Source organism: Oncorhynchus nerka, linkage group LG18 (assembly GCF_034236695.1).
Source record: "Oncorhynchus nerka isolate Pitt River linkage group LG18, Oner_Uvic_2.0, whole genome shotgun sequence".
Classification (NCBI taxonomy): Eukaryota; Metazoa; Chordata; class Actinopteri; order Salmoniformes; family Salmonidae; genus Oncorhynchus; species Oncorhynchus nerka.
In genome coordinates this window covers 29,147,890-29,170,467 of record NC_088413.1, presented here as the reverse complement: position 1 = coordinate 29,170,467, position 22,578 = coordinate 29,147,890, and the positions used below count along the sequence as shown (strand labels likewise).

The 22,578-nt window shown below is 43.1% G+C and overlaps 1 protein-coding gene across 3 annotated transcripts in view; it reads left to right on the top strand.

Annotated features, from left to right (window-relative positions):
• The window catches only part of LOC115115070 (neuronal membrane glycoprotein M6-a), an 80,310-nt gene that overhangs the window by 14,927 nt on the left and 42,805 nt on the right, over positions 1-22,578 (top strand). The window contains exon 1 of one of the 3 annotated variants that reach the window (XM_029643538.2): positions 12,256-12,750. The exons of 1 other annotated variant lie outside the window; for it this stretch is intronic. In XM_029643538.2, the coding sequence (XP_029499398.1) occupies positions 12,714-12,750 (37 nt within the window). In that variant the 5' untranslated portion in view covers positions 12,256-12,713. Of the gene's footprint in view, positions 1-12,255; positions 12,751-22,578 lie in introns of those variants that run through there. One more of the 3 variants, XM_029643536.2, reaches the window with a different exon arrangement.

Genomic DNA, 22,578 nt, shown 5'->3' with positions numbered 1-22,578 from the left:
GACTCCGGTCTACCCGTTGTAAGATATAGTAATTCACTGCATCGTCTGATGTGAGCCAATTGAAGTCGTCTCTCTTTACTCCGCACATTATGAAGCCCTTTAGGGGAGACTGCCTGGGCATGGTATTTTGTCACACTATTGGCTGACGTCACTGACTGACAGACAGTAGACAGTTAGTAAATAGTAATGTCACCTACCTACAACTTGGCTTCACAAGCACAATCCCCACTGCTGTAATCTCTTGTAGACAGACCACGTAGACACAAACGGTACAGTCGATCTGTCATGATACATCAGGATGGTGAGATAACAAGCTGCATTAGTCCCAGTACTTTGGACAATTCACCATTTTGTAGGTGTTTGAAACTTCGGAAGGGGAGGGGACATTCGGCCTGTAACTTGCAGAGAGAGAGAGGGGTGGAGCTCTTCGTTCCGGTTCCGCTCCTTTCTTCTCATAACACGTATGGACCCAGAATTTATTTGAGCATCTGACTAATTATGCAAGACTTTAGTAAAAAGGAAGCAGCGAGCAAAACCCCTATTACCCCCTCTGTCACTGAGTGAAGCAACACATCACGAGTAGCACACACACACACACACACACACACACACACACACACACACACACACACGCAAAAAAACACATAATGCACGGATACACGCAAAAACACACACACATGCACACACACACGCACGTCGATGATATTGGAAATCATTACCGTTACTTGAGAGCGCCTCCCTCCTCATTGAGTGCAGCATTCAGTCTGGTTTAACCAGGCTATCTTGCACACACCAAGCCAGGCTGATTAGTATCCAAGGTAGATTCAGCCGGTGCACAATCCATTGTATGTAGGTCACACAAGTATACAGTATATTAGAGAAGAGGAGAATCCCCCATCCGTCCTCCTTTTCTTTAGGCTAGTGCCGATGGGAATACCCAATTCATAGTGGGTGTGAGATACACTTATATATACAGTAGATGAGGGATGCTATTTAAATGCAAATTCCATGTTTTAATTATTTTGTTTGGGTTAGCATTTATTGTTATTAATTGGGTTGTTTGTGTTAATTCACTTAAACAAATAAGATATTTGTAGTACCTGTTATACACATACTGTACATATGCATTTATGTAGGGGTATACATACTGTACATATCCATTTATGTAAGGGTATACATACTGTACATATGCATTTATGTAAGGGTATACATACTGTACATATCCATTTATGTAAGGGTATACATACTGTACATATGCATTTATGTAAGGGTATACATACTGTACATATCCATTTATGTAAGGGTATACATACTGTACATATGCATTTATGTAAGGGTATACATACTGTACATATCCATTTATGTAAGGGTATACATACTGTACATATGCATTTATGTAGGGGTATACATACTGTACATATGCATTTATGTAGGGGTATACATACTGTACATATCCATTTATGTAGGGGTATACATACTGTACATATGCATTTATGTAAGGGTATACATACTGTACATATGCATTTATGTAGGGGTATACATACTGTACATATGCATTTATGTAAGGGTATACATACTGTACATATCCATTTATGTAAGGGTATACATACTGTACATATCCATTTATGTAAGGGTATACATACTGTACATATCCATTTATGTAGGGGTATACATACTGTACATATCCATTTATGTAAGGGTATACATACTGTACATATCCATTTATGTAAGGGTATACATACTGTACATATCCATTTATGTAAGGGTATACATACTGTACATATCCATTTATGTAAGGGTATACATACTGTACATATCCATTTATGTAAGGGTATACATATTGTACATATCCATTTATGTAAGGGTATACATACTGTACATATCCATTTATGTAAGGGTATACATACTGTACATATCCATTTATGTAGGGGTATACATACTGTACATATTTACATTTACATTTAAGTCATTTAGCAGACGCTCTTATCCATACTATACATATCCATTTATGTAGGAGTATACATACTGTACATATCCATTTATGTAGGGGTATACATACTGTACATATCCATTTATGTAGGGGTATACATACTGTACATATCCATTTATGTAGGGGTATACATACTGTACATATCCATTTATGTAAGGGTATACATACTGTACATATCCATTTATGTAAGGGTATACATACTGTACATATCCATTTATGTAGGGGTATACATACTGTACATATCCATTTATGTAGGGGTATACATACTGTACATATCCATTTATGTAGGGGTATACATACTGTACATATCTATTTATGTAAGGGTATACATACTGTACATATCCATTTATGTAAGGGTATACATACTGTACATATGCATTTATGTAAGGGTATACATACTGTACATATCCATTTATGTAGGGGTATACATACTGTACATATCCATTTATGTAAGGGTATACATACTGTACATATCCATTTATGTAAGGGTATACATACTGTACATATTTACATTTACATTTAAGTCATTTAGCAGACGCTCTTATCCATACTGTACATATCCATTTATGTAGGAGTATACATACTGTACATATCCATTTATGTAGGGGTATACATACTGTACATATCCATTTATGTAGGGGTATACATACTGTACATATCCATTTATGTAGGGGTATACATACTGTACATATCCATTTATGTAAGGGTATACATACTGTACATATCCATTTATGTAAGGGTATACATACTGTACATATCCATTTATGTAGGGGTATACATACTGTACATATCCATTTATGTAGGGGTATACATACTGTACATATCCATTTATGTAGGGGTATACATACTGTACATATCTATTTATGTAAGGGTATACATACTGTACATATCCATTTATGTAAGGGTATACATACTGTACATATGCATTTATGTAAGGGTATACATACTGTACATATCCATTTATGTAGGGGTATACATACTGTACATATCCATTTATGTAGGGGTATACATACTGTACATATCCATTTATGTAAGGGTATACATACTGTACATATGCATTTATGTAGGGGTATACATACTGTACATATCCATTTATGTAGGGGTATACATACTGTGCATATCCATTTATGTAAGGGTATACATACTGTACATATCCATTTATGTAGGGGTATACATACTGTACATATCCATTTATGTAAGGGTATACATACGGTACATATGCATATAACCCTGCTACTGCAGAGGAGGCTGGAATGGAATGCATTTTATGGTAGCAAGCAAATCAAACATATGGAAACCAGATGTTTGACTCCGTTCCATTGACACCATTCCAGCCATGACAATGACCTGTCTTCCCATAGCTCCTCCCACCAGCCTCCTATGTGCTACTGTGAAGACTCGGTAGGAGACAATGTCCACTACCTTTGGCGTCATTCATGCTATCATGTGACATGCCTTTGTCTTGTCTGTGAATAAATCAGTGACTTTGCCCTCACTCATTTCACTGCATATACTGTAGTCAGATATATGTGGCGGCTCGAGCTGAAAAGTACAACCCGGCACCACTGGAGAAATCTTTCATCTTCCGTCTTGAAAGTGATATGATGGTTCTTTGAAGAACAGCCCTCTGACTTACTTCTCTGTTAAATAACAAGTCGTGATACTTCTGACTAAAATTCTAACTGAAAATCGTAGAAAATATGCTTTGTTTATTCATTCGGTGAGTTTCTTATGTTCACAAATGGTTTTGAAGCATCACCATGATTTTCATCATATCAACCAAAGAGAGTTTTAAACATACACACTTCTGTGCTTGTGAATAGCTTGCATATTTGTGTTAATAGCTTCCGCTCTCATGTAAACTAGCAACATTCAAGCTGTTCATTCGGTTTGCTGAAATGTCCAGGACGTACAAAATAAAATGAAGATAGAAATGGAATGTCTAGAGCTGACTTGATTAGGTACATTGCATTCTGTTCTACGTAGACAGTCATTCCTGTTCTACACACAATATATTTTTATTGGAACACTCCTAAACATTTCACCCCCCTGAACAGTGAATGTTGTTGTGAGCCTGTGTTTCCCCACACAAACACATACACAGAATCTACCACCAGTTGTTTACAATGGAAATCTAAAATGTCTGTCTCTCTGAGCCTGTGTTTTCTGTAGGGTGCTAGCTCTAGTCTGTGCACCACTCGAGCACTACAGCCTCTCTATAATGGATAGGCTACGCAGGTCGGCAGTCCCGATTCTGTCACTTCAACACTCCTCTGCTCCCAGCAATCCGTTTGAGCAATGAACGGCCTCTGCTAGGGGAATCCTATGGGGGCTTTGGGTTCTCTCTCTCTCTCTCTCTCTCTCTCTCTTTGCATGTGGAGGGGAGAGTGCTTAGACGAAGACACGATTCTCTATGAAATGTTTAGATATATGGACTCTTGAATATGTCAGACAGAAAGAGAGACGTGTTTTTTTGTAGCCTGTAATAGATTCAGAAGCTGCCTCAGTCTGGAAAGAGACGGCGTGTTTGAAGTGGTGTGTCTAAGAGATAGGAAGTCGGTAGCAGAGCAAGCAGAGAGATATGCCCACAACAACCATCACACCACCTGGTTGCTTTCAGGATCAATAAAAAACATCCAAATATACTTGCACTGTTGTGAGACTAGGCTATTTAAAGTGCTAGCTGATTTTGTTAGTCAAATAATGTGGTCATTGACAATATGGTAGACTACTGTCAGTTTTTGACTTTGCCTCAACTTAGATCTCAGTATTGAGTATCAGAAGAGCAGAATATACTGTAGACACGCATGTGGGGTCAAACCCCAGGTCTAATGTAGCCTGTCCTGAATTTCATAGAACCAAATTAGATGGTTATCTAAGCCTACTGTATATGTTCAGTCAGAGAGGCTGATGTAGGACATACAATGGTCTTCAAAGTGGTTGAATCTTTATTGTATGAAAACAAATACACAAAAGGGCTAAAATGAACACACACACACACACACACACACACACACACACACACATACACACACACCATCTGTTTGATTCCTAGAGTTGACGGCTGTTGGGGAAATTATTTCATGATAACAAGGAGGCATACTGTCTAATCTCCTTATACCACCTATCAGCTGCTGACTTACATACTCACAACTACTAGTCCTAAAGTACATAGTAACATACATACTCACAACTACTAGTCCTAAAGTACATAGTAACATACATACTCACAACTACTAGTCCTAAAGTAAATAGTAACATACATACTCACAACTATTAGTCCTGAAGTACATAGTAACATACATACTCACAACTATTAGTCCTGAAGTACATAGTAACTTACATACTCACAACTACTAGTCCTAAAGTACATAGTAACATACATACTCACAACTACTAGTCCTAAAGTACATAGTAACATACATACTCACAACTACTAGTCCTAAAGTACATAGTAACATACATACTCACAACTACAAGTCCTAAAGTACATAGTAACATACATACTCACAACTACTAGTCCTAAAGTACATAGTAACATACATACTCACAACTACAAGTCCTAAAGTACATAGTAACATACATACTCACAACTACTAGTCCTAAAGTACATAGTAACATACATACTCACAACTACAAGTCCTAAAGTACATAGTAACATACATACTCACAACTATTAGTCCTAAAGTACATAGTAACATACATACTCACAACTACAAGTCCTAAAGTAAATAGTAACATACATACTCACAACTATTAGTCCTGAAGTACATAGTAACATACATACTCACAACTATTAGTCCTAAAGTACATAGTAACATACTTACTCACAACTATTAACCCTGAAATACATAGTAACATACATACTCACAACTACTAGTCCTAAAGTACATAGTAACATACATACTCACAACTACTAGTCCTAAAGTACATAGTAACATACATACTCACAACTACAAGTCCTAAAGTACATAGTAACATACATACTCACAACTACTAGTCCTAAAGTACATAGTAACATACATACTCACAACTATTAGTCCTAAAGTACATAGTAACATACATACTCACAACTATTAGTCCTAAAGTACATAGTAACATACATACTCACAACTACTAGTCCTAAAGTACATAGTAACATACATACTCACAACTATTAGTCCTAAAGTACATAGTAACATACATACTCACAACTATTAGTCCTGAAGTACATAGTAACATACATACTCACAACTATTAGTCCTAAAGTACATAGTAACATACTTACTCACAACTATTAACCCTGAAATACATAGTAACATACATACTCACAACTATTCAACTGTACATAGAAGTCTTCCACCCATGTTAGAGCCAATACAGTCTCTGCATAGTACTGTTTGTCAACCTTCTACAGCCTTCATTTAAAACAACAATTATGCTGCTATTTAATAACCTAGGTCCTAGAGGTAAGCAATGTTTAATAATGTACAATTAACCAAATTATGAATTCATAATTCATCTGTATGGCATGTATTCAGAATGATGACCTGACATTTTCTAGGCTATCGTTCCAGTAATGTGTCTCTCAACTTGTATAGTAGAGAAGATTTGATTGTTTTGTCGTTGGAACATTGTCTTGTTTTACCAGTGATATAGAAGCAGTAGTGAGTGTGTGCGTGCGGGCCTACGTCCAGGCCTGTGGTATGAGTCATCCATCCTGGCCCTAGATTCTCAGAAACTCAACCTCTCTGCCATTCTAGCCAATTACAGCCCGTCTCTCAGGTTGTCATGGTGCGGCTCTCCATTGTCTGATTAGTATGCGTGAGAAACAAACCTGTAGCTGAGATTACAGACATTAATAGCATAGTAATGGCCAGATAAGTGGCTGGTTCATAGCATAATTAGCAAAGGGAAAAAACTAAAACGTCAGCACTGTGAGTGTCACAAAAAAAAACGGTTTTAATCTGTCGTTGTTCATTGGCGCAGTTGAACTTACATTCCTGTCACTTGAATTCTACACAGAAGCACATGGCTTACTTCCAGTATCTGTAGTATCTGAATCAATGTGTTTCAGTATCTTTATTCTATCTCTTATACATCTAGACTATCTGCCTTCTACATCTAGACGATCTGATTCAGTCCTGAGATCTTCTATCAGCAGTCAGCCCAAGCCCAACCGTGTCTGATTCCACATCCTCTCCGTATTCCTATCTACAGTGTCTTTCGTCAACGTGAGCTCTACACTCCCCTCGGACCATCCTCCCTCCTCCTCTGCCCAGATAAACTCTGCTCTGGCACCAGGGGACTTTATGTCCGTCCCCTCGCCCCGACCTGGGCGCGAACCAGGGACGCTCTGCACACGTCAACAGTCACCCTCGAAGCATCGTTACCCATCGCTCCACAAAAGCCGCGGCCCTTGCAGTGCAAGGGGAACCACTACTTCAAGGTCTCAGAGCGAGTGACGTCACCGATTGAAACGCCACAAGCGCGCACCACCGCTAACTAGCTAGCCATTTTACATTGGCTACACTTGCACACACTTATTATCAGCTGCGCTGCTTTTCTCTGGAGTCTGCGGCTCAACCTCATTTTGTCATTCCGTGATCCCTTGCATTCTATCTCCTCTCTTCCTTCTCAATTGTATTGGAGGACTTTCTTCCCCAAAGCATTTTGAGAAGGCGGCGAGGAGAGACGATGCAAGGAAAGATTCATTGAGAAAGAGTCGTCTTCGCTCCTATCTAGTAGCCACGAAAGGGCCTCGCTTCTATAGCTGCTACATTGTTAATGACCTCGCTGACTGCAGCCAGTCATTTTCATCTCGGGCGGCGCCCGCCACATCACATCTCACCGCCGTCGCCAGGCGTGCGGCTCGCGCTGTCGTTGCTAGGCTGTTGTACCTGCCGCTGCGTGCAGAGCGATGCGCGCCGTGGTTACCGCTGTCTCCGTTCAGTTCCTGCAGCCAGAGCAGAGTTTTGCTCAGGTCTCCCACTTGTCTTTACGTGGACGTGCCACTGCTGCTGACAGCATAGACAATGATCAGATTCACACAGCAGTTAAAGACGGCTATGGTTTATTTAATCTGTGTGTGTTTTAATAATGAACTTGAGTCATCATTTGTATTTTCATCATTTTTATCATCATGTGCCGTCGCCTTTAACGTGTTTCTTTGTTACCATTCTAATGTCATTATTTAACGCCAATTGCTAATGTTGATTGATTGAGAAATCATTGATTTGGCTGCAGGTCTTATCTTCCAACAGAGCAATTGTGTGTGTGTGTGTGTGTGTGTGTGTGTGTGTGTGTGTGTGTGTGTGTGTGTGTGTGTGTGTGTGTGTGTGTGTGTGTGTGTGTGTGTTGGCCAGAACAGTGTGACTGATTAGTGCTGTGTCCAGCCCTGATTGTACTCTCCAACCATAACCAATCATTGCCTCATACAGACAGATGGTGATTCTCACCATTCTATATGTATTGTGATTCTCACCATTCTATATGTACTGTGATTCTCATCGTTCTATATGTATTGTGATTCTCACCATTATATATGTACTGTGATTCTCACCATTCTATATGTATTGTGATTCTCACCATTCTATGTACTGTGATTCTCATCATTCTATATGTATTGTGATTCTCACCATTCTATATGTACTGTGATTCTCACCATTCTATATGTACTGTGATTCTCATCATTCTATATGTATTGTGATTCTCACCATTCTATATGTATTGTGATTCTCACCATTCTATATGTATTGTGATTCTCACCATTCTATATGTACTGTGATTCTCACCATTCTATATGTACTGTGATTCTCACCATTCTATATGTATTGTGATTCTCACCATTCTATATGTACTGTGATTCTCACCATTCTATATGTACTGTGATTCTCATCATTCTATATGTATTGTGATTCTCACCATTCTATATGTATTGTGATTCTCACCATTCTATATGTACTGTGATTCTCACCATTCTATATGTACTGTGATTCTCACCATTCTATATGTATTGTGATTCTCACCATTCAATATGTACTGTGATTCTCATCATTCTATATGTATTGTGATTCTCACCATTCTGTATGTATTGTGATTCTCACCATTCTATATGTATTTTTTTTATTTATTTCACCTTTATTTAACCAGGTAGGCAAGTTGAGAACAAGTTCTCATTTACAATTGTGACCTGGCCAAGATAAAGCAAAGCAGTTCGACACATACAACGACACAGAGTTACACATGGAGTAAAACAAACATACAGTCAATAATACAGTATAAACAAGTCTATATACAATGTGAGCAAATGAGGTGAGAAGGGAGGTAAAGGCAAAAAAGGCCATGGTGGCAAAGTAAATACAATATAGCAAGTAAAACACTGGAATGGTAGTTTTGCAATGGAAGAATGTGCAAAGTAGAAATAAAAATAATGGGGTGCAAAGGAGCAAAATAAATAAATTAATTAAATACAGTTGGGAAAGAGGTAGTTGTTTGGGCTAAATTATAAGGTGGGCTATGTACAGGTGCAGTAATCTGTAAGATGCTCTGACAGTTGGTGCTTAAAGCTAGTGAGGGAGATAAGTGTTTCCAGTTTCAGAGATTTTTGTAGTTCGTTCCAGTCATTGGCAGCAGAGAACTGGAAGGAGAGGCGGCCAAAGAAAGAATTGGTTTTGGGGGTGACTAGAGATATATACCTGCTGGAGCGTGTGCTACAGGTGGGAGATGCTATGGTGACCAGCGAGCTGAGATAAGGGGGGACTTTACCTAGCAGGGTCTTGTAGATGACATGGAGCCAGTGGGTTTGGCGACGAGTATGAAGCGAGGGCCAGCCAACGAGAGCGTACAGGTCGCAATGGTGGGTAGTATATGGGGCTTTGGTGACAAAACGGATTGCACTGTGATAGACTGCATCCAATTTGTTGAGTAGGGTATTGGAGGCTATTTTGTAAATGACATCGCCAAAGTCGAGGATTGGTAGGATGGTCAGTTTTACAAGGGTATGTTTGGCAGCATGAGTGAAGGATGCTTTGTTGCGAAATAGGAAGCCAATTCTAGATTTAACTTTGGATTGGAGATGTTTGATATGGGTCTGGAAGGAGAGTTTACAGTCTAACCAGACACCTAAGTATTTGTAGTTGTCCACGTATTCTAAGTCAGAGCCGTCCAGAGTAGTGATGTTGGACAGGCGGGTAGGTGCAGGTAGCGATCGGTTGAAGAGCATGCATTTAGTTTTACTTGTATTTAAGAGCAATTGGAGGCCACGGAAGGAAAGTTGTATGGCATTGAAGCTTGCCTGGAGGGTTGTTAACACAGTGTCCAAAGAAGGGCCGGAAGTATACAGAATGGTGTCGTCTGCGTAGAGGTGGATCAGAGACTCACCAGCAGCAAGAGCGACCTCATTGATGTATACAGAGAAGAGAGTCGGTCCAAGAATTGAACCCTGTGGCACCCCCATAGAGACTGCCAGAGGTCCGGACAGCAGACCCTCCGATTTGACACACTGAACTCTATCAGAGAAGTAGTTGGTGAACCAGGCGAGGCAATCATTTGAGAAACCAAGGCTGTCGATTCTGCTGATGAGGATGTGGTGATTGACAGAGTCGAAAGCCTTGGCCAGATCAATGAAAACGGCTGCACAGTAATGTTTCTTATCGATGGCGGTTAAGATATCGTTTAGGACCTTGAGCGTGGCTGAGGTGCACCCATGACCAGCTCTGAAACCAGATTGCATAGCAGAGAAGGTATGGTGAGATTCAAAATGGTCGGTAATCTGTTTGTTGACTTGGCTTTCGAAGACCTTAGAAAGGCATGGTAGGATAGATATAGGTCTGTAGCAGTTTGAAGAGGGGGATGACCGCAGCTGCTTTCCAATCTTTGGGAATCTCAGACGACACGAAAGAGAGGTTGAACAGGCTAGTAATAGGGGTGGCAACAATTTCGGAAGATAATTTTAGAAAGAAAGGGTCCAGATTGTCTAGCCCGGCTGATTTGTAGGGGTCCAGATTTTTCAGCTCTTTCAGAACATCAGCTGAATAGATTTTGGAGAAGGATAAATGGGGAAGGCTTGGGCGAGTTGCTGTTGGGGGTGCAGTGCTGTTGACCGGGGTAGGAGTAGCCAGGTGGAAAGCATGGCCAGCCGTAGAAAAATGCTTATTGAAATTCTCAATTATGGTGGATTTATCAGTGGTGACAGTGTTTCCTATCTTCAGTGCAGTGGACAGCAAATTTCTGCTTGAAAAATCTAGCCTTGGCTTTTCTAACTGCCTGTGTATAACGGTTTCTAGCTTCCCTGAACAGCTGCATATCACGGGGGCTGTTCGATGCTAATGCAGAACACCATAGGATGTTTTTGTGTTGGTTAAGGGCAGTCAGGTATTGGGATGTATGTATTGGGATTTGATACTGCGATTTTATTGTGATTTGATGTTCCAAACATATTGCTCACTATTATGACAGCTGCAGAGAGACAGGGGAGACCATGGATCAGTCATGGAAATAAACATGCTGAAAACATGTTGGCTCACTTTTGAAGAAGAAGATGGAGAACAAGGTGGAAAAATACCAGAGTTTTGGCGCAGGTACAGCCGACTAGCGCTAGCAACAACAAAAAAGTCTCACCAATACTTGGAGTCAAAGTATCGATATAATATTGTCCGAAATAATATTGCGATGTGTAATTGTGTCGATTCTTTCCCCCTATCACTAGTGTGTATGTGTGTGTACGCCTGCATGTGTGCGATTGTGCGTGCTCGCTATTTGTCATTGAGAAAAGGGTTCCTTGAGAGCCATAGCACCGTATATATCGTTGTGACAACACACAGACATACTGCCATCTAAGCCCGACACAGCAATGAAAAAATCCTACATCTATCCTCTACCTTTCACTAGTCAGTGCAGCATAACTTAACCACAGGCTGACTGGCGGGCTCTTCCATTTACTCTAAAAAAACAGGGGTGTTTGGTGGGGGAGGAGAGTGAGAGGGAGAGTGGCTGTTGGGCTGGTTACACCCCTCCATCTGCTCACAGTGTGCCGGGCTGCTGCTGCTTCCACCATCCTGCTTCTAATACAAACCCTCAATCCCTTGTTTTTATGGCTGAACACCTGCTTATGTCTTTCTCCTTGTAGCGAGCCCATTCCTCCTATTCTGTCGTTCCAGTTCAGCAGTATTGTTCCCCATTTCCATTTAAAGAAACTCACAGGGAAGCAGAGTTTCTCCTTACATTCCTCCTGTACTCAGTCTTTCCTTTACACCCCTTCCTTCAAAAACATGGTTATTCATGTTTATGCTTAAGACATTTCAAGGGAAGGGGAGTTTGATCTCTCCTCTCCCAGTCCAGTTATGTGCTTCCTGGTGTTGCGGTGTCTAGTAATGGACAGGAGGAGTTGATCATCATCAGAAGAACAGAAGGAATGAGACCAGGGGCTGCCGCGCTCTGAGAGAGAGAGAGAGATACGGGTGTGAGAGCTGAATGAGAGGGAGGGGTGTGAGTGCCAGAGAGAGTAGCGAGGGAGGGGTGTGAGTGAGAGTTTGAGAGAGGCGGCACAACACTGAGAGCAGACTTCCCTAGGAGCTGCTCACTGCTACAACGCCACAACTCACAGCTAGGGGACAAAACACACCCCAACACACACTCACACTGTACACACACCCAGCCGAGAGGAGGCTTTATCCACTTCTGACCGAGAGGCTTTGTGAAATTTCCGTGTATTGAAATCGAAGTGGACACAAACCCAGTCACAATGGAAGAGAATATGGAAGAAGGACAGAATTCAAAAGGTACGGTGTAAAATATATCTATATTTTTTTAATGTAAATATCTCGGAGCTAATCCATGTTTCCTTTGTGCTGCTGCTGCTGCAGCTGTATGTACTGTATGCCGATGTTACACACTCTCTCTTTGACACAGACGTGTATTTGGATGCTGCCAAGCAGAGAATAAGCTACTGATGCAGACAAAGAAACACATGGATTGTAATTACTTGAGTGTTTTTGGGAGATTTTTTCCCGTTATTATTGATTGTCATCATCGTTCAGAGCTCATTTGAATTGCGCTGGTTTTATTGTGATTTGAGCGATGCTGTTTTGAAAGGTGGAGGGAGGGGAGGATGGAGGGAGGGAGGGAGAGAGAAGGAGGCGGGTGTTTGTTGAGTGGTTGATTGGAGGGGGGTCCGTGGGAATTGTCTTGTCTTCTGCTTGAACGCTTGTCTTGATGGCTCACAAGAGACAGCAGAGAAGTGAATTGACTTCCCTCCATCCCTCCCTCCTTCTCTCACCCTCTCTATTTTCCCCGGGTATGGCAACAATGCGGTCATTACTTTGCTATCTAAGCTCAAATCATCTCAAATCAGATTAGCGCGCCTGTCTGTCCTCCTGACCCTTTGACCCAGTAACAGTTGTTTGTTTAGTGGCGGGGTTGCTGCATGGCTGCTGTTCCATTCATCTCATTTAACGGCACTGTGCTGGAGGATGGGCGGGTGTTGTCTTGTCGAGGGGGATCAACAGAACACGTATGCAGCGCTAGCTAAGACTATATACCCATTATGAATAAAACATGTGAATGCATGGTCTGTTATGGAGATGGAATGAACATTTGTGACTGTTTTTATAGATGACGCACACTCTTAGCCAATCAGAGCAAAGCATGGGGAGCCATCTTTATCCCAAGCAGATGCTTCCCTTCCCCTCCCTCTCCTCCCCTCCCCTTTGCCTCCTCGCCCACGCCGCTTTCACATACACAATTTACACATATGAACCACATACCCCCGCCCCTCCACTAAAAACAGGTTTCAAAAGGTTACACTTGGGGTTGGAGTGTAGCGAGAGAGACAGAGGGGGAGAGAGACAGAGGGGGAGAGAGACAGCGATAACCTTCCATAACAAAGTCATCACCTACAGAGAGATGAACCTGGAGAAGAGTCCCCTAAGCAAGCTGGTGCTCGGCTCTGTTCACAAACACAAACAGACCCCACAGAGCCCCAGGACAGCAGCACAATTAGACCCAACCAAATCATGAGAAAACAAAAAGATAATTACTTGACACATTGGAAAGAATTAACAAAAAAACAGTGCAAACTAGCATGCTATTTGGCCCTACACAGAGAGTACACAGTGGCAGAATACCTGACCACTGTAACTGACCCCAAATTAAGGAAAGCTTTGACTATGTACAGACTCAGTGAGCATAGCCTTGCTATTGAGAAAGGCTGCCGGAGGCAGACCTGGCTCTCAAGAGAAGACAGGCTATGTGCACACTGCCCAAAAAATGAGGTGGAAACTGAGCTGCACTTCCTAACCTCCTGCCCAATGTATGACCATATGAGAGACACATACTTCCCTCAGATTACACAGATCCAGAAAGAATTCGAAAACAAATCCAATTTTGATAAACTCCCATATCTACTGGGTAAAATACCACAGTGTGCATCACAGCAGCAAGATTTGTGACCTGTTGCCACAAGAAAAGGTCAACCAGCGAAGAACAAACACCATTGTAAATACAACACATATGTATGTTTATTTATTGTCCCTTTAGTACTTAAACTATTTGCACATCGTTACAACACTGTATATATACGTAATATGACATTTGAAATGTCTTTATTCTTTTGGGACTTGTGTGTAACATTTACTGTTCACTTTTTATTGTTTGTTTCACTTTTGTTTATCCATTTCACTTGCTTTGGCAATGTTAACATGTTTCCCATGCCAATAAAGACCCTTGAATAATTTGAGAATGAGAAAGAGGGAGTGAGAGATGGGGAAGGGAGAGAGAGAGAGAGAGAGAGGGGGAGAGAGAGAGCGAGCGAGAGAGAAGGAAAGAGAAAGAGGGGGGGATAGGGGGAGAGAGAGTGAGGGAGTGAAGGTTCCCTGCCATGGTCATTGTCCTCCCAGTGGTCCCTGGCGTGTATTTAAGTAACTGTTCTGCTGCCCGCTCATTAGTCCTGACCCACTTCTGAAATAGAGAGAGAGAGCGTAAAGAGGGAGATGGAGGGAGAGAGAGAGAGAGACAGTGTAAAGAGGGAGATGGAGGGGCAGAGAGAGAGAGCGTAAAGAGGGAGATGGAGGGGGAGAGAGAGAGAGCGTAAAGAGGGAGATGGAGGGGGAGAGAGAGAGAGACAGTGTAAAGAGGGAGATGGAGGGGCAGAGAGAGAGAGCGTAAAGAGGAGAGATGGAGGGCAGAGAGAGAGAGCGTAAGAGGGAGATGAAGGGGAGAGAGAGAGCGTAAAGAGGGAGATGGAGGGGCAGAGAGAGAGAGCGTGGAGAGAGAGCGTAAGGAGGGAGATGGAGGGAGAGAGAGAGAGAGACAGTGTAAAGAGGGAGATGGAGGGGCAGAGAGAGAGAGCGTAAAGAGGGAGATGGAGGGGCAGAGAGAGAGAGCGTAAAGAGGGAGATGAAGGGGGAGAGAGAGAGAGCGTAAAGAGGGAGATGGAGGGGCAGAGAGAGAGAGCGTAAAGAGGGAGATGGAGGGGCAGAGAGAGAGAGCGTAAAGAGGGAGATGGAGGGGGAGAGAGAGAGAGAGCGTAAAGAGGGAGATGGAGGGGCAGAGAGAGAGAGCGTAAAGAGGGAGATGGAGGGGCAGAGAGAGAGAGCGTAAAGAGGAGATGGAGGGGCAGAGAGAGAGAGAGCGTAAAGAGGAGATGGAGGGGGAGAGAGAGAGAGCGTAAAGAGGGAGATGGAGGGAGAGAGAGAGAGCGTAAAGAGGGAGATGGAGGGAGAGAGAGAGAGCGTAAAGAGGGAGATGGAGAGAGAGAGAGAGCGTAAGGAGGGAGATGGAGGGAGAGAGAGAGAGAGACAGGGTAAAGAGGGAGATGGAGGGGCAGAGAGAGAGAGCGTAAAGAGGGAGATGGAGGGAGAGAGAGAGAGAGCGTAAAGAGGGAGATGGAGGGAGAGAGAGAGAGAGCGTAAAGAGGGAGATGGAGGGAGAGAGAGAGAGAGCGTAAAGTGGGAGATGGAGGGGGAGAGAGAGAGCGTAAAGAGGGAGATGGAGGGAGAGAGAGAGAGAACGTAAAGAGGGAGATGGAGGGGGAGAGAGAGAGAACGTAAAGAGGGAGTTGGAGGGGGAGAGAGAGAGAACGTAAAGAGGGAGATGGAGGGGGAGAGAGAGAGAGCGTAAAGAGGGAGATGGAGAGAGAGAGAGGAAGAAAAACAGGGCAGCTTAAACATATCATTTTGTTTTTGTAATCTTTTTTTTCTCACTGTCTCTCATTCTCTGTCTCTGTCTGTCTACCGCTCTCTCTCCATCCCTTCTCTCTCTGTCTCTGTCTGTCTACCGCTCTCTCTCCATCCCTTCTCTCTCTGTCTCTGTCTCTCTACCACTCTCTCTCTCTCTCTCTCTTCTCTCTCTCGCTCTCGATTCAATTCAAGGAGCTTTATTTGAATGGGAAACATATGTTAACAACTCTGCCTCTCTCTTCTCTTTCTCTATCCCTTCTCTCTCTCTCTCTCTCTCTCTCTCTCTCTCTCTCTCTCTCTCTATCTATCTCTGTCTCTCTCTCTCCTCTTTCTCTATCCCTTCTCTCTCTCTCTCTCTCTATATCTCTATCTATCTCTGTCTCTCTCTCTCTCTCTCTCTCTCTCTCTCTCTCTCTCTATCTATCTCTGTCTCTCTCTCTCCTCTTTCTCTATCCCTTCTCTCTCTCTCTCTCTCTCTCTCTCTCTATCTCTCTGTCTCTCTCTCTCTCTCTCTCTATCCCTTCTATCTCTCTCTGTCTCTCTCTCTCTCTCTCTATCCCTTCTCTCTCTCTCTTCTCTTTCTCTATCCCCTCTCTCAATTCAATTCAATTCAATTCAATTCAATTCAAGGGCTTTATTGGCATGGGAAACATGTGTTAACATTGCCAAAGCAAGTGAGGTAGACAACATACAAAGTGAATATATATAAAGTGAAAAACAACAAAAATTAACAGTAAACATTACACATACAGAAGTTTCAAAACAGTAAAGACATTACAAATGTCATATTATATATATATATACAATGTACAAATAGTTAAAGGACACAAGATAAAATGAATAAGCATAAATATGGGTTGTATTTACAATGGTGTTTGTTCTTCACTGGGGGGCCCTTTTCTTGTGGCAACAGGTCACAAATATTGCTGCTGTGATGGCACACTGGAACTTCACCCAAAAGATATGGGAGTTTTTCAAAATTGGATTTGTTTTCAAATTCTTTGTGGATCTGTGTAATCTGGGGGAAATATGTCTCTCTAATATGGTCATACATTGGGCAGGAGGTTAGGAAGTGCAGCTCAGTTTCCACCTCATTTTGTGGGCAGTGAGCACATAGCCTGTCTTCTCTTGAGAGCCATGTCTGCCTACGGCGGCCTTTCTCAATAGCAAGGCTATGCTCACTGAGTCTGTACATAGTCAAAGCTTAATTCAATTCAAGGGGCTTTATTGGCATGGGAAACATGTGTTAACAATGCCAAAGCAAGTGAGGTAGATAATATATAAAGTGAATATATAAAGTGAAATAAACAATAAAAATTAACAGTAAACATTACACATACAAAAGTTTCAAAACAATAAAGACATTACAAATGTCATATTATATATACAGTGTTTTAACAATGTACAAATGGTAAAGGACACAAGATAAAATAAATAAGCATAAATATGGGTTGTATTTACAATGGTGTGTGTTCTTCACTGGTTGCCCTTTTCTCGTGGCAACAGGTCACGAATCTTGCTGCTGTGATGGCACACTGTGGAATTTCACCCAGTAGATATGGGAGTGTTTCTAAATTTTTCTAAATTCTTTTTCTAAATCTCTCTCTCTCTCTCTCTCTCTCTCCTCTCCCTCTCTCCCTCCCTTCCAATGCCAAAATAACTACACCCATATAGCGATGGTTCTCTATGTGACCAAATCCAAAATGTGCCCAGTTTGTCAGCAACAGCAACAGAGTCTATGTTTACCGACAGGTTGGTGGGAGTTGTTCTGAGTGAGCACCACCCACCTCTGGGAGAAAATGTGTTTCCTCCGGCCTTTGCTCCGGAGAATCTTCAACAGCTGAACTCAAACCATTTGAAGTTCCCAGTTCAATAGGTTGTTTCCCTGCATGTCATCTCTTCATTACCATACTCTCTAGAGTCTAAAGAGTCGGGTGCTGAAAGCAGAGGGTCTGTGACTATTTGTCCAGGCAGTTGTTGCTTTCTGGAGATAATAATGAATGCCTTGGGGTGTTGAATAGCAGAATACTGATAGCCTCTCTCTCTCTCTCTCTCTCTCTCTCTCTCTCTCTCTCTCCCTCTCTCTCTCTCTCTCTCTCTCTCTCTCTATGTGGCTGCCGGTCTCCTATACTTCATTGCGGCATGCTTGGCTAACCACAAATATAGCCAAACCCACAGACAGGAATGATCAATGCAAATCGCTTTAGCAGGCAAAGGGAAGGGACAATCGGAGGGAGAGGGCAAGGGATGACAGAAGAAGAGATGGAGGGGGGTAGCTGGGTGAGGAGAGATGTGCTGTGGAGAAACAAAACGACAGCGATGGTGGTGACGACGGAGTGATGGGAGGTGCTCTTTCACTCTCTCTCTCTCGCTCTCTCTCTGATGGATGGAGGGATGTTGTTTTGGAGAAAGCAGGAGGGATAGCGGGAGTGGGTTTGAAGAAGGAAGGATGGAGATGAACAAGGTAATGGTGTCGATTTTTGAGGAAGCAAATACCTCCTACCCATATATCAACGTGGCAGCACACACTTACACAGACATTAATCACTGTACACACACACACACACACACACACACACACACACACACACACACACACACACATAAACATATCTGGTCTCCCCAAACACTTAGATTTAGAAATACAGAGCATTAGGCAGTACTGTTGGGGGGGGGCATCACGTGCAGCTGTGGTCATAAAGTAGGCTCATAGCGGTGATGACGGTACTGACGAACATGGTGATGATTCTGATGGCGTTATGGTGTTGATTATGGGGACGGTGATGCTGAATGTTATGATGATGACTGGTTGTGACAAAAGTGCTATTTGTTGACTAAAAACTCCTGCCTGGTTTCAATAAACTATTCCTTGTCATCCTCAACCATCTCCAATCTCTTATTGATTGTATAGTACAGCACTTCCACATTGTAAAGCATTCATAGCTTGGAAAATGGAGGGCTTATAATATAATTCAATTTGAATCAAGCCGGTCTCTGAGGCAGTTTGAATATTGAAGCACTATTGATTTATCTGGGCGTGATAAGCCGCAGCGGGAGTGAAATGAAATACCCAGGCTGCACTCCTCCATCTACAGCTAGCATCATGCTGCTGTTGCTATCAACAGAACTCCGACGTAGGAATGTATGAACATCCATCCTTAGCACTCTCTTGGATCTCTGTGACAGAGCTGTGTGGGATTTTCGCGGCTGATAGATTTATGTTGATCAATTTGAATGACTAATTGACTCTCTTCCTTCACTTTGGGGTAAAGTTATTGGATGTTGCTTGTCTTTTAGGACAGTGGAGCTTTTTTCTGTTCGTAAAAACAGTCGAGTTGAGACAACTGTTGTCACATTGCTGACTCTGGTACATAGATAATTGACTCCTGGCCCACCGTGGGTTCCATCAATGATTGAGCCTGGAAATATAGTTAGACAGTGTACTGTGCTGTGAAATGGGTGCCGAAATGACACTGATCCCCTTCAAATGGAGGTCCTGTTACAAAAATACTCTCATTCTCTATGGGTGTGGATAAAATGTTGAACCAGTGTTTTCAGTGATATAGTTCTATAGAAATCCCTCTACCGACTACAAACTCACCTTCGGGCTTGTCTAGGCTCTTTGATTACATTCTTGAGGGTCTGTGACTCAGACTGTGGGTTCCAAGATGGATATCTGAATCGACTTGATACAGTACCCGTGCAAGCCATAAGGTACAAATCACCGTCCCCTTCACCCATCAGTGGGTACTGGCTAAGAGAAAGTGATCCATAACTCTCAGTATCCAAGAGGCAGAGGGAGTTAGTGGGGCGTGGGGGTCGTGCAGAGAAGGAGGCAGGCAGGGAGAGAGGCAGGGAGAGAGGGAGGGAGAGAGGGAGGCAGGCAGGGAGAGAGGCAGGGAGAGAGGGAGGGAGAGAGGGAGGCAGGCAGGGAGAGAGGCAGGGAGAGAGGCAGGGAGAGAGGGAGGCAGGGAGCAAAGGAAAGAAGCTTGTAGGGAGGCCTATGAGAGGCAGAGGGTACGGGAGGGAGGCAGAGAGGCAAGGGGAACGGGAGGGAGGCAGAGAGGCAGGGGGAACGGGAGGGAGGCAGAGAGGCAGGGGGAACGGGAGGGAGGCAGAGAGGAAGGCATGGAGGCAGAGAAGCAACTCTACCGTGTTTCAGAAAAGGGTGCAGGGAGGGAGGGAGGGCAAGTCTGGGAGTAGTGTTATGTTGCTCCAGGGTGATTGCTAGCCTGGCCTTGGCACTGATAGGACCTCAGCCATAAAACTTCCTGCCTGGCTGGTCCTAGTGTAGTCTATTTAGGCCAGAAAGACCCGGCCGGGGCTTCCCTCTCTTCCCTTCTGTCTGCTCCACTCCTCTCCGGCCTGCAATTATGCTAACAAGCTCTATCATTGTTCCAGCTTGAGGAGCCTGGGGACTAAAGTTCTGAGAGGAAGGTCAAGGTACCAGGGCAACGCCACCGATTACGTCCGATGAGTGTTCTGACTGGGGTCTCTGGGAAAGCGGACTTTGGCTAGCGCTGGACTGGCTATAACTGGACAATAGTTCCTCTTACAGTCTTCTGGAATTTTTAGTTGTTTGCTTGTATTTTGCAGCAGAATTGTACTGAAGTCAAACAACTGTTTAGTTGTGCTCTGTTCAGATGGGTACGATTGCTTACCTCAAGGCCTCTGTTGATTAGCTTCCTCTACCAGACTGTATGTTCCCCAGGGCGCCACTGTATAACCCCATTGTTAGGCTAAATGACGTGTGACACCAAGGTCATGGGTTCAAAACCCAGCCAGGAATACAGTCATTGGTTGACATTACATCAACACTTGCTGTCATTTAGTAAACATCAACGGATTATGACACATTTAACATGTAGCTTGGAGTAAATGACTCTGTGTACTGTCAATCTAGAGCACAGTAGAACATGCTAGAAGTGCATACTCAATCTAGAGCACAGTAGAACATGCTAGAACTGCATACTCAATCTAGAGCACAGTAGAACATGCTAGAAGTGCATACTCAATCTAGAGCACAGTAGAACATGCTAGAAGTGCATACTCAATCTAGCTGGACAGGGTTATAGTCCTTGGACTTTGATAGTGCACAGTGACAGACAATAACATCTATCGATTGGTGCAATGTCAGTGGTGTTTCAGGCTAATAGCAATGATCTAGCCTGAGATCCCGTTGTCCTTGCGACCGGAAGCCTACATTATTGCGCCACCTATTTGTGTTGAGAATCGTTGTTTCACAATGATCGCTTTACGGACGAATTTTCATGCCACTTGCCAGTTCTAAAAGGACCCTCTTTAAATGTACAATGGAAATTGTCCCCCTGGGGTGAAAATGGGGATGCTTGGCCTTTTTGTTTTTGGAGCAGAGCATTATGGAAGTCAAGTCACGTTTCGTTATGTTGTGTGCAGACAGACAGCCAGGCAGCAAACTGTCACGGTCCTCATCGCTCATTCTGTTCCTTGTGTTGTCATCATAAAAGCATGTCAGCTTAAGAACAATTCATTCCTTTTCATTTTGCCGTTGTCAGACGGCACTAAGAAATTAGTGAGGCGCTCATGGATACTATAATGCATTATACCTGTTTGCCTTATTTAAAGTGTTACCCTCGGGCTATATGGTACATTGTCAGTCTTTTGCAAGGGAACAGGAAAGCACCATGGATGCCATCTCCCTAGCAAGGCCACTAAAGATGTGTATACAACCAATGAAATGTGATTTCATTTCATTAGCAGAGCCATCAGTGCTGCGGTGTCTTGCAGGATGGACTCCATAAAGAGACACTTTGTTTAATGCTGTTGCCGAGTGCTCCTGGTTTACGATGCTGCCTGGGCCTGTACTGACACGGAGGCTAATGAATGACCTCTAATTACAGTGCAGTTAGTACCAGCACCATCATTTAGCACTTCCTGTTTGTCCCCCCGGCAAATGAACATGAATCAAACCCAGTTGGTAACACTATAGCAGGACACAGACATGGACACTTCTCATTCCCCAATGTCATGCTGGTGTTAGGAGATGGTTGTGGAATTGGTGGCTTAAAGTGAGACCAGAGGGGATTGAGTATAATGATGGGGAGGAGGATGATGTTGAGGAGGGGGGGGGGGGGGGGGACCTAGTCAGTTGCACAACTGCATGCCTTCAACCAAAATGTGTCTTAGAGGATGATGGTGCAGCGAGACTCTTCTAATGCAGGTGAGAATACACGATGAGGTCGCAGTGATACATCGTTCCGAGCTGTCAGACTCCCAGCGTAATGACTGCAGAGGTAGTGAGCGCAGTGTACCATGTCCACAGACGGAGACAGTTCAGAATGTAAGATGAAGCACAGGGCCAGAAGGGAGAGGTCAGGGTTCAAAACGCTGCGTCTGTTGTTGTGTCTGCTGCTCTTGAGGGAAGCACCCAGGCACTTAACCCCTGTGTTTCAT